This window comes from Chrysochloris asiatica, unplaced genomic scaffold, assembly GCF_000296735.1.
Source record: "Chrysochloris asiatica unplaced genomic scaffold, ChrAsi1.0 scaffold00042, whole genome shotgun sequence".
NCBI lineage: Eukaryota > Metazoa > Chordata > Mammalia > Afrosoricida > Chrysochloridae > Chrysochloris > Chrysochloris asiatica.
This window is the reverse complement of record NW_006408560.1, coordinates 14,459,401-14,478,416: the sequence shown is the minus strand read 5'-3', so window position 1 is coordinate 14,478,416 and position 19,016 is coordinate 14,459,401. Positions and strand designations below refer to the sequence as shown.

The 19,016-nt window shown below is 42.1% G+C and overlaps 1 protein-coding gene across 3 annotated transcripts in view; it reads left to right on the top strand.

The window, feature by feature from the left end:
• The window catches only part of GON4L (gon-4-like (C. elegans)), a 168,209-nt gene that overhangs the window by 148,552 nt on the left and 641 nt on the right, over window positions 1–19,016 (top strand). Inside the window, exons 19-29 of one of the 3 annotated variants that reach the window (XM_006861565.1) lie at window positions 3,067–3,183; window positions 4,798–6,453; window positions 10,094–10,349; window positions 10,899–11,083; window positions 13,297–13,494; window positions 14,801–14,944; window positions 15,435–15,578; window positions 15,681–15,800; window positions 16,923–17,033; window positions 17,696–17,900; window positions 18,337–18,949. In XM_006861565.1, coding sequence (XP_006861627.1) covers window positions 3,067–3,183; window positions 4,798–6,453; window positions 10,094–10,349; window positions 10,899–11,083; window positions 13,297–13,494; window positions 14,801–14,944; window positions 15,435–15,578; window positions 15,681–15,800; window positions 16,923–17,033; window positions 17,696–17,900; window positions 18,337–18,949 — 3,749 coding nt within the window. Of the gene's footprint in view, window positions 1–3,066; window positions 3,184–4,777; window positions 6,454–10,093; window positions 10,350–10,898; window positions 11,084–13,296; window positions 13,495–14,800; window positions 14,945–15,434; window positions 15,579–15,680; window positions 15,801–16,922; window positions 17,034–17,695; window positions 17,901–18,336; window positions 18,950–19,016 lie in introns of those variants that run through there. The other 2 variants (XM_006861566.1, XM_006861567.1) reach the window with 2 other exon arrangements.

The window sequence follows — 19,016 nt, the reverse complement described above, 5'->3', positions numbered from 1 at the left end:
GTCCTTTGTTTCTCTGGTTACATTTATTCCTAGATATTTCATCCTTTGGGTGGCTATTGTAAATGGTATTGCTTTCCTAATGTCCTTTTCAATGCTGTCGTTTTTGGTATAGAGTTATCCAACTGATTTTTGTATGTTGATCTTATACCCTGCTACTTTGCTGAATCTTCCAATGTGGTCTAGTAGCTTTTTTACTGAGTCTTTGGGGTTTTCTATGTATAGGATCATATCGTCTGCAAATAGGGAGAGTTTAACTTCCTCTTTGTCAATTTGGATGCTTTTAATTTGCCTATATTGCCGTATAGCTCTTGCTAAGACTTCCAGCACAATATTGTTCAATTATATCTTGATGATCCTCCTTGTATCCTTCACTTGGTGTATTCTCAGACTTCCAGCACAATATTGTTCAATTATATCTTGATGATCCTCCTTGCATCCTTCACTTGGTGTATTCTCTCTTTCTGCCCAGCAGTCAGATGTTTGACTTCCTAGAATGGTCTTGAGCTGCTGCTTTTTTTTGTTTCATCACTTTGTCTTTTTGTTGTAGTTTCTGAGATAATACTTCAGTCTTTTCTTCTGACTCTCCTACTGGGTCGAGTTCTGTATGTTTTTCTGTTACATATTTTATTTGAAATAACTGTTTTTTTAGTTTGTTGAATATTTCTAATAGCAAATGGGGAAGTAGAAGAGGAAGAAGACTAGAGTTTTCCATTTTTTGTCAGCATAGTCATCTCACTGCCAGTTATTCCTGATAGTCTGAATCTAGAGCCCATCCTTTCCAATTTCTACCAGAGTGGGAGGCAGGGCTGTCATTTGACCACACCAAATGATAAGAGGAGGTTTCAGGGTCTAAATTACTTCAACAGATTTTCAAGCTGTCATCCTCATCTTTAAGGAACTCTGGTGGCATTGTGGGCTAAGCATTGGACTGCTAACCACAGGTTGATAGTTCAAAGCCACAGACTGCTCCCTGGGAGAAAGGTGAGACTGCTTTCATAAAAACTTACAGCCTCAGAAACCGTATATTGGGTCGCTCTCAGTTGGAATTGACTGTATGGCAGTGGGTTTAGTTTTTGGTTCTCATTTTACTTTTTAAATTCCTCTTTTATGTATCTTTCATTCCAGGTTTACCTCTATTTACAGAAGAAGTGTGTCTGGTGGCTTAGCCTTCTGCTGGTTCTGTGATTCCAGTTTAGTTAGTCTTTAACTTTCTTCACTTGGAATTTAATTTTCTTCATTTCTATTCATCGGCTTTCTAGCTTCCAACATTTTATTGCTTTTGCTTTTTCTCTTTTTCTTTGTCCATGTAGGCTTCTGCCTTTACTTTTCTCTGTGTGTTTTCATGGAGTTTCAAGAGGGAACAAAACCAAATAGCATATTGAATCTGTCTGTTTTAAGAGTAAGTTTCTCCTTAACTCTTTAATCTTTGAAAGTATACATATCATATTATCCCCACACATATCTCTAAAGATTTTGTAATTGCTCTATTCAGTGGATACCTTTCTATTAGTATCCATTTTAAATTTGCAATTGATGTTTTAGTTTACTCAATTTCTCCTTCAAATTCCCTATTTTCTTAGCTTCTGTAGTACTGTGGCTCCGACCTCAGACTGCTTCTTCATGAACTCGTCTTCCTCTGCTCTACTTTCCAATGTCAGTGTTCTACAGTGAATTCTTAGTATATGGTGTCATATAAATCCATGATTTTTGGTATCACCTGTCTCATGGTGATTTCTGGATCTATAGTTTCAGTAGAGATTTCTTTCCTGAACTCTAACTTACTTTAGTCAAGTATTTAACAGAATTCTCAACTTGGTTACATCACTGATTCCTCAAACTCCAGTTTGCCTCAGACTGAACTTATGTCTCCCTCTGTTGCTACTGCTACCACTGAAAACAAACATTCCCTTCTTTAGTTTAACCCTTCTGTGATTTCTGTGTCTGGTATGTCATTAAATTTTATCCGCTATCTGAATCCATAAATGTGGACATTATCCTTAATTCCTCCTGCTTGATCACTGTAATATGTTGGTAGTCATTGTGTCTTCAGGTTTGCTACTTTGTGGCCAATTGCCTTACTTCAATCCTTATTTCAAACTGGATTAATGCAGCCTTTTCCTAGCTGTTGTTTCCTAACTAGTTCTAGTCCCATAGTCCCGTTAATGCTGTCTTTCATGTTGCTGATAGAGCCACCTTTATCATATCCTTCAGGTTAAAGTTGAGGCTGCTTGGCTTGCCACACCTTACCTTTGGCTTTGCCTGCTCAAGTCTCCTCACACTCATTTAGTTCTAACTAAAGCAGTCGCTTTGTGGATCCTTAATCACATAATTTGGCACCTGAAGCAGACTCTCTTTCATTAAGATTCACTTATAGTTGCACCTACACCAGAAAAAACCTTTTTTTTTTTTTTCCAAGTTTGAGTTGTGTGCCATTTATTTGTACATGTCTTTGCTGGTACTTTTTTATGCAGAAGGTCACTATTGGTCTGTGTGACTATTTTTACCTTGAACACGGCCACTCTTTGAGAGCGAGTGTTGCCTCTCTTGTATGCTCAGCTTGTAGGGCAGTTCTTATTAATATAGAAGGCGGCCGATAAATTTTGAAGGAATAGTTGCTTGTAGTCTGGGTTTTAGGTTCGGTTCCCCTCTTAGATTATTTTAAAATTTCAAGTGTCTCAGATTCTTTCCCGTCCCTTGTAATGGCCTTCACATAATCATTTGTTTCCTTGTGCCCAGGATGAGGGTTAAAGCATTATTGTGGTAGATGCTGAGCAAGAGTAAGCTTTATATAAGATTATTTGCTTCCTTTTCTCCATGACCTACACTTTCCTTGTCCTGGTGGCAAGAATAAACATAGAAGACATTGAGCAATTGTCGCATCGCTATTGATTAGAGATTAGTTTAATTGAAATGCAGCAGTGTTCATCATATGCTGTGTATGTTAAGTGTATGTGTACATGTGTTTATCTCTAAAAATATCTCAAACCACGTCTGCCCCTCCCCTGCTGGACAGAGGCCAATGTTTTTGGAAGGAATGTAATTTATGTTTTGTTTATTCATGTCCAGTTTTATAAGAAGACCAAACAGCTGCCTGTCTTGGTCAAGTGCTGTGAAGAAATCCAGCCACATCAGTGGAAGCCACCTGTAGAGAGGGAAGAACACCGACTCCCATTCTGGTTAAAGGTATGGCCGTTTAACCCTGCTCAAAGACTGTAGGAGTCACAGAGTTATCCCAAACCATGGTAGAAACATCAAGGGCTACTTTTAGCCTCAAATACTTTAGTTGTAGAACTAGGACTAAAGAAGTCTTCCTTGTTTACCCTTCCTCCCAGACGTTCCCTCTATCCACCTAGGAAGTTCTACAACCTCTTTAAAATATTGAGTTGAATGATAGTTTCCTAAGGGAAATACATGAATATATATACAGAGCATACGAGGGTGAGTTAAAAATTATCCACACTCCGGTTATATTAAAACACCTGTCCACATCCATAGCTGATGACACAGTATTGAGTGTGCACGTGAAATGAATCTGTCGAATAGATGAGTGACAGTGGATTATTTGCAAATTAGCCATGGTTTTGCCTATGAAATAACCCGCAACAGACTTGGGTTTTGAAAAGTGTGTGCAAGAATGGTAACAAAATAGCTAGTGCATGGAAGAGCATGCATAAACAGCAGCGTTTGGACATCCCTAAACAAAGTTTGGACCAATACTTGAAGGAAGGTAAATGTTTATTTGAAAACATCACTACTAGTTATAAGATAGGATCCATCACTACAAGTCTGAGAGTAAACAGCAGAGTATGGAATAGAAACATCCTTAATCACTTACCAAGAAAAAGTTCAAAAGTCAGCCATCAGCTGGAAAATTGATGCTTACAGTTTTCTGGGATTCTCAAGGGGGCCAGTATTGGAACACTCTCAGGAAAAATGTTCAATAATCAACAGTGCTCTTTACAGTAAGATGCTCACTGAAGTGGTGGTTGTAGTCGTTATGTGCCGTGGAGTCGGTTCTGACCCATAGCGATCCTGTACAGAGTAAATGCAGAATATTGCTATCCAAGGGCGTTGTGATCTTGCATGACTGTGCACGTCCACACACCTCTGCCCACACCGTAGACACTCTACAAAAACCTTGGTTTTGAGGTGTTAAAATGTTCTCCCTATAGGCCTTATCTTGCTCCAGCAGACTTTCACTTGTTTGGTTCCCTGAAAACAGCCCTTGGAAGATGAAGATTCACTTTTGATGAAGAAGTGAAGACAGCAGCGCGCATTTGTGGCTTGCAGCTCAACCTAAAACATTTTTTAATAAGGGAATATGAAAGCTTATTGACAGATAGGACAAAGTATATTGAAAAGTAAGGAGATTATGTCAAAAAACAATTTGTCTTTTCTAAGAGTTAATATAGCGTAGTGGTTATGAATGGGGCTGCGAACCTCAGGGTCAGCAGTTCAAAACTACTAGCTGTTCTGTGGGAGAAAGATGAGGCTTTCTGCTCTCGTAAAGATTTACAGCCTCAGAAACCCTGTACAGGGTCGTTATGAGTCGGAACTGACTCTAAGGCACATAACAACAACAATAATAAGAGTTAATTAAAATAAATTCTACAGCCAGAGTGTAGGTAATTTTTTACTCACCCTCGTATAATTTAAATGGAACCATAGCAGGAACTTGATATTTGTACAGAAAAATCCTTCTTGAATTATGTCTTGGAACTATCTTAGAAAGATCTCCTAAGGTCTAGGAAACCTGTTCTGATATGTAGTAGATTAGAGTATTCTTGTTCCCAACAGGCCAGTTTGCCATCCATCCAGAAGGAACTGCAGTGCATTGCTGAAGGTACTGGAGAGGTAGGAAATGTGACTGGAGCACCTGAGACCAACACAGCCCCAAGCCTAGACAAAGGCAGCTCAGAATTGGGGAATGAAACTCGGTACCCACTGCTGTTGCCTAAGGATGTAGTCCTGAAACTGAAGCCAGTTGCCAAACGTTTTTCCAGGAAAGCTTGGAGACAGAAGCGGTCATCAGGCCTGAAGCCCCTCCTTATCCGACCCAGCCCCTCTCTCCAGCCTTGTTTCAACTCTGGGAAGACACCAGCCAGGTCAACTCAATCAGAAATCCCTCCAAGCAAAATGGTGGGGCAGATTCCTCACCCGCTCCAGACAGTGGCTGGTATCCCTCGACTGGAAGTCATAGCAGGTCATGGTTTTGAGCCATCTTTGTCACTGCCTGAGGCCAGGACCAGTTTCTCTCTCTCCTCTGCTCTTGTGCCCAAAGTAATGCTGCCCTCACTTTCCCCTTCTAAGTATCGGAAGCCATGTGTGAAACGGAGACTTCCAAAGAGAAAGGGGGCTAAGGCCTCCCCTTGTCTGAAACCTGCCCCCTTCATTCACCCTGCACCTGTTATCTTCACTGTTCCTGCCACCACCGTGAAGGTTGTGAGCCTCAGCACTGGCTGTAATGTGATCCAGCCTGTCAGTGCAGCTGTGGCCCAGAGTTCTCAGACAATTCCCATTGCTACCCTCCTAGTTAACCCTACTTCATTTCCCTGTCCATTGAACCAGCCCCTTGTGGCTTCTTCCATTCCACCTTTAATTGTTTCTGGCAACTCTGTGAATCTTCATGTACCATCTACTGCTGAAGATAAGGCCCAAGGCAGTATGGACATTGCTTGTCCTGTGACTGAAGGGAAAGGTTCCTTTCAAAGCCTAGAACCCAAATTGGAACCCCAGGAAGTATCTCCTCTGTGTACTACTGTCTTTCCCAAAGAGGAGCACAGCCCTCAGCCTCTGCAAGCAGAGAGGGGGTGCCAGGAAGAATTGTCAGAAAACTGTACCTATCGTTGGAAGATTGTGAAAACAGAGGGAGGAGGACAAGCTCTAGAGGCCCTGCCTCAGGGCTTCCAAGAATCTCTAAACTCACCCCTTGGGAATTTAGAAGAAATTGTCAAGGTAGAACCTGAAGACCCTGGCGATGAAATCTCCAGTAGATCCCCTGAGCAGGACATTTGTGGTGAAATCAAGGAAGAACCTTCCATGGATTTGGACACTAGCTTCCAAGCTGAGGGGTCAGGTGGTGCTAGAGAGGTGAGAAAACAGACAGTCCTGCAAAAGGAAGAGGAGAGGAGTCAGCCAACCAAAACCTCTTCAGCTTCTCAGGAGCCTCCTGATGATGGAAACTCAGGAGGAGATATAAGCAAAGGATCTCCAAAGATGGCTTCATCCTCCACTGATCTTGAAATAGTGCTTAGTAGTCCCTTAGGGAAACCTGAAGACTCATCCAGTGTTGATGGTCAGTCAGTGGGGACGCCAGCTGGGCCAGAAACTGGAGGAGAGAAGGATGGGCCTGAAGAAGAAGAAGAAGAGGACTTTGATGACCTCACTCAAGATGAAGAAGATGAGATGTCATCAGCTTCTGAGGAGTCTGTACTCTCTGTCCCTGAACTCCAGGTGAGAGCTGGAGAATATTCACATATTTTGTGGAATTAGTAATATGTTAAATTATTGATGTTTGTCAGGCTTGTTGTGTTATGTTGTGAAGTGTCATTGGATCCTCCTAGCAATGCTATGCACAAAAGAAGGAAACACTAACCGGTCTTGTGCCAACCTCACAATTGTTGCTATGTTTGAGCCCATTGCTGCTGCCACTGTGCTAATCTATCTAGTTGTGGAGTCGTCCTCTTTTTCTGCTACCCTCCACTTTACCAAACATAATATCCTTCTTCAGGGACTGGTCCCTCCTGACATTGTGTCTGAAATATGAGACACAATGTGTCTGAAATATGATCATCCTAACTTCCAAGGTGCACTCTGGGTATAATTCTTTCGACACAGATCTGTTTGTTCTTTTGGCATTTCGTGGTATTTTTAATATTCTACTCCAACACCATCACTAAAATGCATCAATTCTTCTATGGTCTTCCTTATTCACTGTCCAACTTTCATATGCATATTTGGTTATTGAAAATACCATGGCTTGGATCAGGTGCACCTTAGTCCTCAAACTGACATCTTTGCTTTTGAACACTTTATAGAGATCTTGTACAGGAGGTTTGCCTAATGTAGTACGTCATTGGATTTCTTGACTGCTGCTTCCCTGAGTGTTGATGGTTGATCTGTGCAAAATGAAGTCTTTGACAATTTCAGTCTTTTCTCCATTGATATGTATGTTGCTTATTGGTCCAATGGTAAGGATTTTTGTCCTCTTTATATAGAGGCTTAACCCATTCCAAACGCTATGGTCTTTGATTTTCATCAGTAAATATTTTAAAGTCCTCTTCACTTTCAGCAAGCAAGATTGTATCATCAGTATATCGCAGATCACAGGTTATTAATAAGTCTTCCTCCTATCTTGATGCCACATTTTTCTTCATTAAATCCAGCTTCTTGGATTATTGTTCAGCATACAGATTGAATAAGTATGGTGAAAGAATACAACCCTGTCACACACCTTTCCTAATTTTAAACCATTCATTGTTCCCTGGTTCTCTTTGACCAACTGCCTCTTGGTCTATGTACAGGTTCCTCATGTACACCATTAAGTGTTACAGAATACTCATTCTCTGCAGCGTTCTCCATAACTTGTTATGATCCACACAATCAAAACCCTTTGCATAGTCAATAAAGCACAGGTAAATCTTTTTTTGGTGCTATCTGCTTTCAGCCAAGATTCATCTGACATCAGTAATGATATCCCTCATTCCACATCGTCATCAGTATCTGGCTTGAACCTCTGAAAGTTCTCTGTCAGTGTACATTTGCAGCCATTTTTGGATTATCTTTAGCAAAATTTTACTTGTATGAGACATTAATGATACTGTCCAGTGACTTCTGCATTCTGTTGGGTCACCTCTCTCTCTCTTTGGAATGGGCACAAATATGGATCTCTTCTAGTCAGTTGGCCAGGCAATTGTCTTCCAAATTTCTTGGCATAGATGAATGAGTGCCTTAAGTGCTTCATCAGTTTGTTGAAAGATTTCAATTTATATTCCGTCAGTTCCCAGAGTTTTGTTCTTTGCCAATGCCTTTAATGAACCTTGAACTTCTTCCTTCAGTATTATTGAGTCTTGATCATATATGCTATCTCTATTTTAATGTTTTATTGTGAATTATATGATAGTTTACGTGGGAGAACATTAGCTTTACATTCATCCTATCGTATATTGTTTCATTGCCATGATTACAATCCCCTCCATGCATTATCAAATTACCCCATAAGCCTGCCCCTTGGTCGTCAGCACCCAGCCCCTCTCCCTCTCTGGGTCTGGAGTCCCCAGCCACTCCGTCTCTCCATGCGATCATCTCTACCTCCATCTCTGATGTCACTGTTTCTCTGGGTAGGGCCCTGTACTCTGTTCCCTTGATGGTCCCAGGGACCTCTGTTATTGGCCTGTAAAGTCAACTACTCCCCTCCTTTTGCTACAAAATGTCTACATTTCCAATCCTCATAGTCCTGGTAGCAATTATTCACTATTGTACCACAAGAGTCCTTTCCCTATCTCCTTTCATCAGCCCTGCCCAGACAGATTGGATAGAATCAGTGGAGATTCTACCTTCCTCCATACCCTCTGGATCTAGGCTTCCTCTTGAAAGCTTGTAAGCCAGTAACTTCTTGCTTCATATGCTGTCTCTTGAAATGGTTGAACATTTACCATTTGTTTTTGATGCAGTGACTCTGTGTATTCCTTTCATCTTCTTTCTGTATCATTTTGTATTTTTCCCATAGAATTCTTCAGTATTGCAAGTCAAGGCTTGAATTTTGTCTTCTGTTCCCTCAGCTTGAGAAATGCTGTGTATTCTTCCCTTTTGGTTTTCTTACTCCAGGTGTTTTGTACATTTTGTTATAATGTTTGACTTTGTCTTCTAGAGCTGTTCTTTGAAAATTTCTATTTAGCTCTTTTACTTCTTCATTTTTTTCTATTTGCTTTAGCATCTCTATGTAGGAGAGCAAGTTTTAGAGTCTCTTCTGACATTCATTTTGGTCTTTTCCTTCTTTCTTGTCTTCTTAATGGCCTTTTGCTTTCTTCCTGTATGATCTTGATGTCACCCACAACTCTTCTTGTCTTCTGCCATTAATGTTAATCAAATCTTTTCTTGAGGTGATCTCTAAATTCATTTGGGATATGTTCAAGGTTATATTTTGGCTTTCTTGGACTTGTTTTAATTTTCTTCATCTGCAGCCTGTACTTGTATATGAGCAATTGATGGTCTATTCCACAGTCTGCCCCTGGCCTTGTTTTGGCTGATGATATGGAGCTTTTCCACAGATGTAGTCAATTTGAATCTTGTGTATTCCATCTGGTGAGGTTCCTATGTATAGTCTTCTTTTATGTTGTTTAAAAAAGTATTTGCAATGGAAACAAGTCATTGGTCTTTCAGAATTCTATCATACTATCTCCAGCATTGTTTCTATCACTAAGGCCATATTATTCAATTCTCTGTTGTGTTATAAATAGTCCTAATCTATCTACAGGTGCCTTGGTGGCACTGTTAAGTTTAGCACTGGACTGGTTAACTACAAGGACAGCAGTTCAAACCCACCAGCCATTGTGAGGGAGAAATATGAGGCTGATGTACTCCAGTAAAGATTTACAGTCTTGGAAACCCCATATAGAATGGCTATGAGTTGGCACCAGTTCCATGGCATTGGGTAAAATCATTTTATTTGACTTTTGAATGCATATCGATGTAATTTTTGGGTTGAGTGTGCAGGGGTGGGAAAGGGTAAATTTTACGTTCTAATTATATTTGACTTATGCACATTTAAAATATAAATGTAATCACCTAAGCACACTTTGGTGGTGGTGGTTATGTGCTGTGGAGTCAGTTCCATCTCATAGTGACGCTGCACACTTTAGATCCCTAAAAATGTAGATTGTAATTATGAACCATGGCAAAGTGGAACTGTCTTTATGGTAGAGGAGAAGAATCCTTCAGAATGTGTTTTTTTAATCATTCCCGCTACTCCATTGATTCTGTAACCCAGGGAGTCAGGCATCTGCTAGTTGTGTGGGCTCTTCCATTGTTTAACCTCAGATCCTTTTCATAGGCACCATGGAAGCCATGATACACACTCTTTGGGATTTTACAGGAAACAATGGAGAAACTGACTTGGCTTGCATCTGAAAGGCGCATGAGTCAGGAGGGAGAGTCTGAGGAAGAGAACTCCCAGGAGGAGAACTCTGAACAGGAAGAAGAAGAAGAAGAGGAAGCAGAAGGAATGGAAAGCCTTCAGAAAGAGGATGAAATGACTGATGAAGCAGCTGGAGATGCTGCTGAGAAGCCCCCTTCCACCTTTACCTCACCCAAGACTGTTCCAGAGGTGGAGACTAGCAGGACCCCTCCAGGTGGGTTTGGCAAGTCTGTATTTAGGGGCAGGTCTCAGTCTCATTATCTAGAAGACAGTGTTCAGAGTGGCTAGCTTCAAACCAATTTGGGGATTTCTAGAGGAAGCCCTCTGGATCTCCTCTATAACCTCCTTTCCCTAATACTTATGTTTAACCTGTTGCCCGGGCTTAAAATATTAATTTGATTATCAACTACCAGGTTCATCCAGGATTCTTTACTGGTTCTTACCTCATCTGCCATCCTTGGAGCTAAGAGATAGGTTTATTTTAGCTCCTCCCTAAGAAACAGTCCTTGAGAACCCATCATGAGGGCTCTGTAGACTTTGTCTCAGTGTGCCTGCCCAGTGCTTTCCTTGGCTTTCCCATTACTGCCATTATCCTTTAGCTCCTGATCAGAGCTGACTTGACAGAGACAGACTTGCCTCTTGTAGTGTTTTCACAAAATTTTTCTTTTGAATGGGGTGTTGGATGGGGTGGATGCATGTGGTGAGACGGAAGAAATAGAAGTTTCAGGGACAGAGAAACAATCTTTTCCACTTGTGCTCCAAGGAGAGAGCATCAAAGCTGCTGGAAAGGGCCGGAATAGCCATCGAGCTCGCAACAAGCGGGGGAGTCGAGCCCGGGCCAGCAAGGACACTGCCAAGCTGCTGTTGCTGTATGATGAGGACATTCTTGAACGGGATCCACTCAGGGAACAGAAGGACTTGGCTTTTGCCCAGGCATACCTAACCAGGGTAAGCAACTACTCCTTCCTGTAACTGCCTGCCACTACAGATGAGGGAGGTGGTTTTAGGCTCTTTAGTAGGCTTTCTTGTGAGAGAACTTCAAGGAGAAACCAGAGTTCAGTCACTAGTAGGTTTACTGTTATTATCCTGACCTCACCCTTCTATTGACCAGAGATTAGGGAAGGTTGTGGTGTCGCTGGATAGGTTTATTAGGGCCTTTGCTGAGTCCTGGAAAAGAAGGACATTTGACAGAGTGGTCAGAGAGTAGGTGTCAGGGAATTATCTGCTCTGCAGAGACACAAACTGACCTGTTCTAATAGTTGTCTTGGTTAGCTGTGTCATTCTCTTGGTAACTCTTTCCTTCATTCCTCCCCACTCATACCCACCAGCATAGTGGGGTACTAAGAGTGCTGGTAATAGCATTAAAATTTTTTTTTTTATTGTGAATTGAGTGATAGTTTACATGGGACATAGGTTTTACACCATGACTTCATTATAATGATTACAATCTCCTCCATGTATCATCATTCAGCAGTATTTGTTTCTGTTTCCTCTGGTTTTATTTTTTGGGGGGCGGGGAGGGGCGGGAAGGAGGGAATGTACACAAACACACTCAGGAATATATAATAATTTAAATAACCAAAGGGCACATTCTGCAACCTGCCTCCTGGCTGCCAGCACTCAGTCCCTCTCTTTCCATGAATCTAGAGTCCTCAGCCATTCCCCCTCTCCATGTCCTCATCTCTGCCTCCATCTCTGGTGTCACTGCTTCTCTGGATAGGGTCCAGCATTCTTTTTGTGCTTTTCTCCCTTGATGGTCCTAGGGTCCTCTGTTTTGGGACTGTAAGCTTAACTACTCCCCCGTTTTTGTTATAAAACTCCTTACTTTACAGTTGTGTCATTCTCACTTACTCATGATAATGATTACTCACTATTGATTCATAAGAAATATCATCCCCATCTCTTTTCGCCAGACCTGTTAGACAAGATGAAAACTATTCAGTGGGGACTCTGTCTTCCCCCTCACACTCTGAAACTAAACTCCCTCTTGAAAACTTGTAAGCCAGTCACTTCGTGCCTTTATCACCCTCCGCCCCCCTCCATTTTAGTTAACCAATGTCTAAGTTGCCCGTCCCTATCTACCCTGTATTCAGAGGGGATAGAATTGATACTTGATGTGAAGACTCCTTCCCTCTCAGTTGGTATTTTGAGCTGCTACATCTATAAGTATAGGTCAAGTTCATCAAATTGTAGCAATTTACCCTCATTTATAAAAAAATTTTTTTTTATCTTTGCTCAAGTTCTGATTATTAAGCCATCAAGGCTAGGTCATATGGGTACTATCTACAAGTTTGGGTATACTTGTGCGTCTCCCCTCACTTCATACCAGCTGGATGCTTCACTCTCAGCTCTAGCCCTCCATGGCGGTAATAGCTTTTTTATCTTCTAATTATTTTTTGGGGAGTGTGGTGGCTTTGTAGGAGAAGTACTGGACTGCAAACTACAAGATCTACAGTTGGAGCCCACCAGCTGCTCCACCGGAGAAAGTTGAGGCTTTCTGCTCCAATAAAGATTTACAGCTTTGGAAACCCTATACGGGCTCACTATGAGTCAGAACCGACTCGATGGGACTTAACAATTATTAAGCCATCCTTCCTAATTTATGTGTTACCTGCCCTCAAATGCCACCCTGCTGAAACTACATATACAGAACACTGAAAATGTTTCAATATGGAAGTAAAGTCAGGAAGGGGAGACTAGGGCTGTGGCCTACAGAAAAACAGCTTCCTGGTTTTGTGTCTGGTGGTGGTGATTATGGGCCATCAAGTCGGTTTCAACTCATAGCAACTCTGTATAGGGTTTCTGAGGCTGTAAATCTTTATGGGAACCGAAAGCCTCATTTATATCCTGCAGAATGGCTGATAGATTGAAATGGCTGACCTTGTTGGGTTAGTAGCCCAACTCGTAATTCACTATATTATTTGGTCTCCCTGGGTTTTGTGTATAGGGCCATGGTTTCTGGAAGATGAAAGTTTCCAGTTGCCCTCTACCAGAGAAGCAGCATGTACCTTGCTCATTAATCAGTGTTTTCTGTTAACAGTCAGAGGAGTAGCCTTGAAATGGTAATTCTTAGAGTGCTCTCTCAATAACTCCTATTTCTCCCTCTTCTTCTTGGTGGGCCTCTAAAAAGAATTTTGATAATTCAAAGTCTTCCTGTATAGGTACGAGAAGCCCTACAGCATATCCCTGGCAAGTATGAGGAATTCCTTCAGGTTATCTATGAATTTGAGTCAAGTACCCAAAGGCAGACGGCTGTCGATCTCTACAAGCGCCTACGGACTCTGCTCCAGGATTGGCCTCAGCTGGTGAAGGACTTTGCTGCTTTCCTATTACCTGAGCAAGCTCTGGCCTGTGGATTAGTAAGTAGATACAACAAAAACAGCACACTAGGCCTTCTGGGTCAGAGCGAGATGAGGATTTCATGGAGCTGAATCAGATTGCTTGAGCCTCTCAACAGTGTCCAGACAGATCACCTTGCTTGTAGCCCAAACTGATAAGAGCCATCTTCTTTTCAAGGCATGAGCTCCCCATTCTCATGTTTTATTTGCATGTGCAGTGAGGGAGCTTTATTTCTAGTTTTTAGTAAAGATCTTAAGCAAGTCATATGCCCTCTATTCCTCACGGTTGTAAAATAGACATTCATTTAATAAATGTTTGCTGAGTGCCTGCTGTATATGCCAGGCAAAATCCTACATTATAGGAATGTAATAGTTCAGACTGAAAATCCCTGTTCTCTGAAACTACTCTGTATGACACTGTAGTGACAGGAACATTGCATTAAGCATTTGTCAAAGCTGGTATAAGCACAATGAGTGAGCCAATGTGTAGTAGACTTTAGTTAAGAATAATGTATCAATTCTGGTTCATCAGTTGTAACAAATATATCATGGGAATGCAAGTTGCTACTAATTGGAGAAATAGTGTGCAAGTCAAGTAGGCAAATGGAAATGGTTGTTACTTTCTGCACAATTTTTTGGTTCTAAAAAAGAAAGTAAATTAAAAGCAAAACAAATAATCCTGCCCTCGTGGAGTTTCCATTCTCATGGCTAAAGTTAGATGATATACAGTTATCATGCTTCATAGTGATAATATTTTCTAGGAAAACAAAGCAGGAAAGAGGAATAGAGTTGTCAGTAATGTGAGGAGTAAGTGTTTTAATTTTTTATCCTGAGAGGCCTCTGAGGTAATTTCACACATTGGAGAATCTAAATATGAGGGATATCCATGTAGTCATAGACTTCTTGTTATAATTGATATAGGGATAAAGAGGATAATTATGATAATCTGGTAGTGTTATGGCAGTTAAATAATGGGATGATTATGCACATTCATGCCAATCTTTTTTAATGATATTTTGAGAATTGAATGTATATGTGAAAATTCTTTAACTGAGACGTGTCATATTAGTTTGAGTGTCTGATTGTACAATCCATAAATAATACCTTGAGCTAGTTATTCTCTTTGGATCAGTCCTTTACATGTCAGCTACCTTGGGTTGGTAGACCACCAGTGATCCAAAGTGGAAGGACAATAGAGCCTCATTACAAGGTAGAGCTCTGTTGTTCACTCCCATCTGCCCTACCCATCTCCATTCAAGCAAATTAATTCTTAGAACTCTCAAGTCCTGCTCTAGCTGTATAAATGACCCTCTTTCCCTTCTGGTAGTTTGAAGAACAGCAGGCTTTTGAGAAGAGTCGCAAGTTTCTTCGGCAGCTGGAGATTTGCTTTGCAGAGAACCCCTCACACCACCAGAAGATTATCAAGGTCCTTCAAGGCTGTGCAGACTGCCTTCCCCAAGAGATCACTGAGGTTTGCTTTCCCCTCCTCCTTCCTTTCCAATGCCGTCCGACTGTGAGCACTTACTTCTTTTCTCTAATCTAGTTCTTGTCTTCTTGCCCCTGGGGAACTATGGACTTCCTGGGGGAGATAGGACTTCTTAAGTTTATCTAAAGCATAAAGCACTGGGGTAGGGAAGAGTTGCTACTTGAAACTGGAGCCTTCCTGAGCTTCATATCCTCAGGTATGCCATCAGTGCCCTGGAAGGGATTTCAAGGAAAGAAGCCTTGGGACCCTGAGATCCTGCCCCCTTGCTCAGCTGAGTAGTGCCCTAGCTGGAGATCAGTAGAGCAGAAGGGTGGAGCATGTTGTAAGGAATGAAACTATTATTAATATCCCTTCCTTGTAGACAAATAAGGAGACTGTTGAAGAATTTATAGCTGTCAAAGAGAGGTTTTTGCATGAAGGAAGCTGAACTTGCAAGCTCTGGAGATTTCATCTTTCCCTATACAACTGTCCACAGCTCAAGACACAGATGTGGCAACTTCTAAAGGGTCATGACCACCTGCAGGATGAGTTTTCCATCTTCTTTGACCATTTGCGTCCTGCAGCTAGCTGGATGGGTGACTTTGAAGAGGTCAATTGGACTGAGGAGAAAGAGTATGAGGTGTGGGCCCTGAGGCTGCAGGAGGCTTATAAAGAGGGAAGGCCACATGTGGGGGGATAGCAGCCCAGAGTTTGTGTTGAGCGGTACCATCTCCTCCCCCAGTTTGATGGCTTTGAAGAAGTGGCATTACCTGATGTGGAAGAGGAAGAAGAACCTGCCAAGATATCCACAGCCTCAAAGAACAAGAGAAGAAAAGAGATTGGGGTCCAGAATCATGATAAGGTACACTGCGCGGTTTGTTGGGGATTCTCCATTTTATTCAGAGAAAGCCTTGAGCTGTCTCTCTATAAACATTTCTCTGCCTTGGATAAGCTTCTGTTTGATGGGAACTGAGATAATGCTAGAACAGGAATCAAGAGTCATACTACTATGGAACATGCGGAAACTGCAGCAGGATAGCACAGTTGCTTATTGACCCCTAAAATATTTTGAGTAGAAGCAATTGTTTTGACCTTTTCTCTACCGCACAACTGTTTCTCTGTTTCATTTTTATGTGAGAAAAATAGGACCAAGTTTCCCTATATTAGCAATAATGATAACAGATAGTACTTACTGAGTTTTCATAAACAGTCTTTCATTTTAAGTATTTTGCATGAATTTTAATTCTCATAGTAGTCCTAGGAAGAGGTTGCTATTGCTTATATTTACACAAGAGGAAACTGAGGTGCATAGCGTGGCTATTGCTTGGGTCTCATTATTTAAAGAGGCAGTGCTGGGATATGAACCCAGGTATTCTGGCTCCAGAGTCTGTCCTCTTACTGCTGCTCTCCATTGCTCTTCAAGAAGTAGCTTCTATAATCCATGTCTGTCTCCTACATGTCTTTACTCTTGGGTAGAAACTGCTTCTTAGTAACTGAATGACATTGGGGAATTTATTTAACCTGTTTCAGTTTCATCATAAATGGCAATAATAATGGTCCTATGTCTTGGGTTTGTTAAACAGAGTGTCATTGGTTGAACCTTCCATATGTATAGAGCCCTCTCTCAAGGGCATTGGAAGAGGGAGAGCTCAGGGTACAGGGAGACAGAAACAAAGACAGACGAGTGAGTAGACCATACCTCATGGTGAAGCTCGCCAGTGACTTTGCCTCAGGTTGTGTTCAGCTTAAATAGTTTTTGAAACACTTGGGCAACTGTGATACGTTATTCTTTTGGTCACGTATGATTGTTTCAGGGATTTGATAGGCTTTGATCTAGTCTGGGCCATTGATTTCCCCAGGCACTGTCATGAGATGGTATGCAAGAAAAATGATTGGGGTATAGCTTACTCAGATGGCTAATCAGGAGACTGCATTTTTTGGTACCAGGATGCTTGACATCTAATTAACTCTGAGTATCTTCTAGGAGACTGAGTGGCCAGATGGCACAAAGGACTGTGTCTGTTCCTGTCATGATGGGGGTCCTGAGTCAAAGCTGAAGAAGAACAAAAGGAGAAATTGTAGCCACTGCAGCAAGGTGAGAGAACTGGGACAGAGGTGCTATCAGAGCTGTTTGGGGCACCCCCAGACCTTCCTGCGGGGGATTATTTGCTAACCCAGGCTTGTACCTCACTAAATTCATAAAAAGATTACACTAAAATAATACACAATACATACACACTTATGTAAAATAGTCTTAAAAAAATATACGAATGCCTTTTGCTTTTTAAATAGAATCTTTTGTATAAAACTTTTGGAATTGGAAACAGATTAACCCACTTAAAATATTTTTGTCTTAGATATTTTTGGTTTTGAATGACAACCAGTGTTAAGGACACATTTGTCCTCTGGAGTGAGGTTTATCAGCAGCAAAAATACAGTGCTATCAGAAGGGTCCAGAATCCTCGTGTGGCACTTTGGGTTAATGCGCTGGACTGCAAGGTCAGTTTGAATCGCAAGGTTGGTGGTGGTTCAAGCTCACCAGCTGCTCCTTGGAAACCTTATTCAGGGTTACTATGAGTTGGAACCACTGATTCGATGGTACTTAACCAACCAACAAAATCAGAAGGGTCCAAGGACGGCTCTATTCTGGACCAATTTAAAATGTTGGACTAGGCTTTGTTGGTTGGCAGGGCTTCTTCCTTTGGTGGCTCTTGGATACATAGGTCAGGAGACCCTTGACCCAGATCATTTCTGCAGGTCTGTGATAGCAAATCCTACAAGAGCAAGGAGCCTCTTGAATTGGTGAGCCCCCATGGAGAAGCCAGTCCCATGCCTGGTGCCAAGGACACTGGACAGGGCAAGGATGTGGTGGAGGACGACACCCCAGAGGAGCGGGAGAGCACAGAGGCAACTCAGAGTAGGACTGGAAGGGCCACCAGAAAAGGAGAGATGCCTGTGACAGGTGAGTGATCTGCCTGTCCCAGCTTCCCAGGCCAACCAAGGTCTTATCTCTTTCTCCTTCTCACATATTTTAAGCCAGACCCTGTTCATGCTTGGATAAATGTCACCCTTTGCAGGACTGTCTTTCCCTGACAGACCAATAGGAAATTCTTCTCCTATGCTGCATACATTTTTCTTCCCTGTGACCTTTTTCAGAAGTAAGTGCTATAAAATATCCATGATTCAAGAGTTCTCTTATGTTCCCACTCCTGAAATCCATTCCATCCCCAAGTCCTCTTTGATCTGGATTCTAAAGATCTGTGCTCTCAGCCTGGCAGAGTAAGTTTCATCTTCTTCCAGTTAGAAGTTTTTCAAAATAGCTCACCAGAGTGGTCCTGTGATAACTGGTAGTCTTTATTGCCTCTTGACCCTATCCATGTCCTTATTTCCCCCATAAGCAGGATTGGCAGTAGGGAACACTTTGCTGTCCCCTCGAGAAGTGACTCTTACAGACCGACTCCTCCTGGATGGCCCACCACCTTGTTCACCAGAAACTCCTCAGCTTTCTCCGCAAACTGTAAGGAAAAATCAAGCTGGGCCAAACATCACCTCCTGTGCCAAGGCCTCCCCCAAATCTCACAAAGAAAGGGAGGGCCATAAGGCAGTGGGCGAGTCAGAGACTTCAAGGCTTGACTGGGATGCTTCAGAAACTGAGAAGTTGCCAGGAACTGTTGAGCACTCTGCTTCCTTCCCGAGTCTTGTTTCTTCGGAGACCAAGGACTTAGGGAGAAGACAGCTGTCTGGGAAAGCAGACACTCAAGAGAGCTGGCTGCCCTCAAGCATAGCTGGAGTGAAGAGAGCAGACAGTATATCCCCTGTCCATGACTCTTCATCAGGAATCAACACCTCAGAGACTTTTCCTAAAGGCCTTAGAGGGAGTTTGTCTAAGGACAATGGAATGCAGAGCAAGGGCCAAGAGGGGGAGCAACCACCAAAAGCCACAGAAGCTACTGTATGTGCCAACAACAGCAAGGTCAGCTCCACTGGGGAAAAGGTGGTTCTGTGGACAAGGTAGGTAAGATTGGTGTGTGTCTGATGGAAAGAGTGTAATACACAACCATTAGGATTAATCATGATC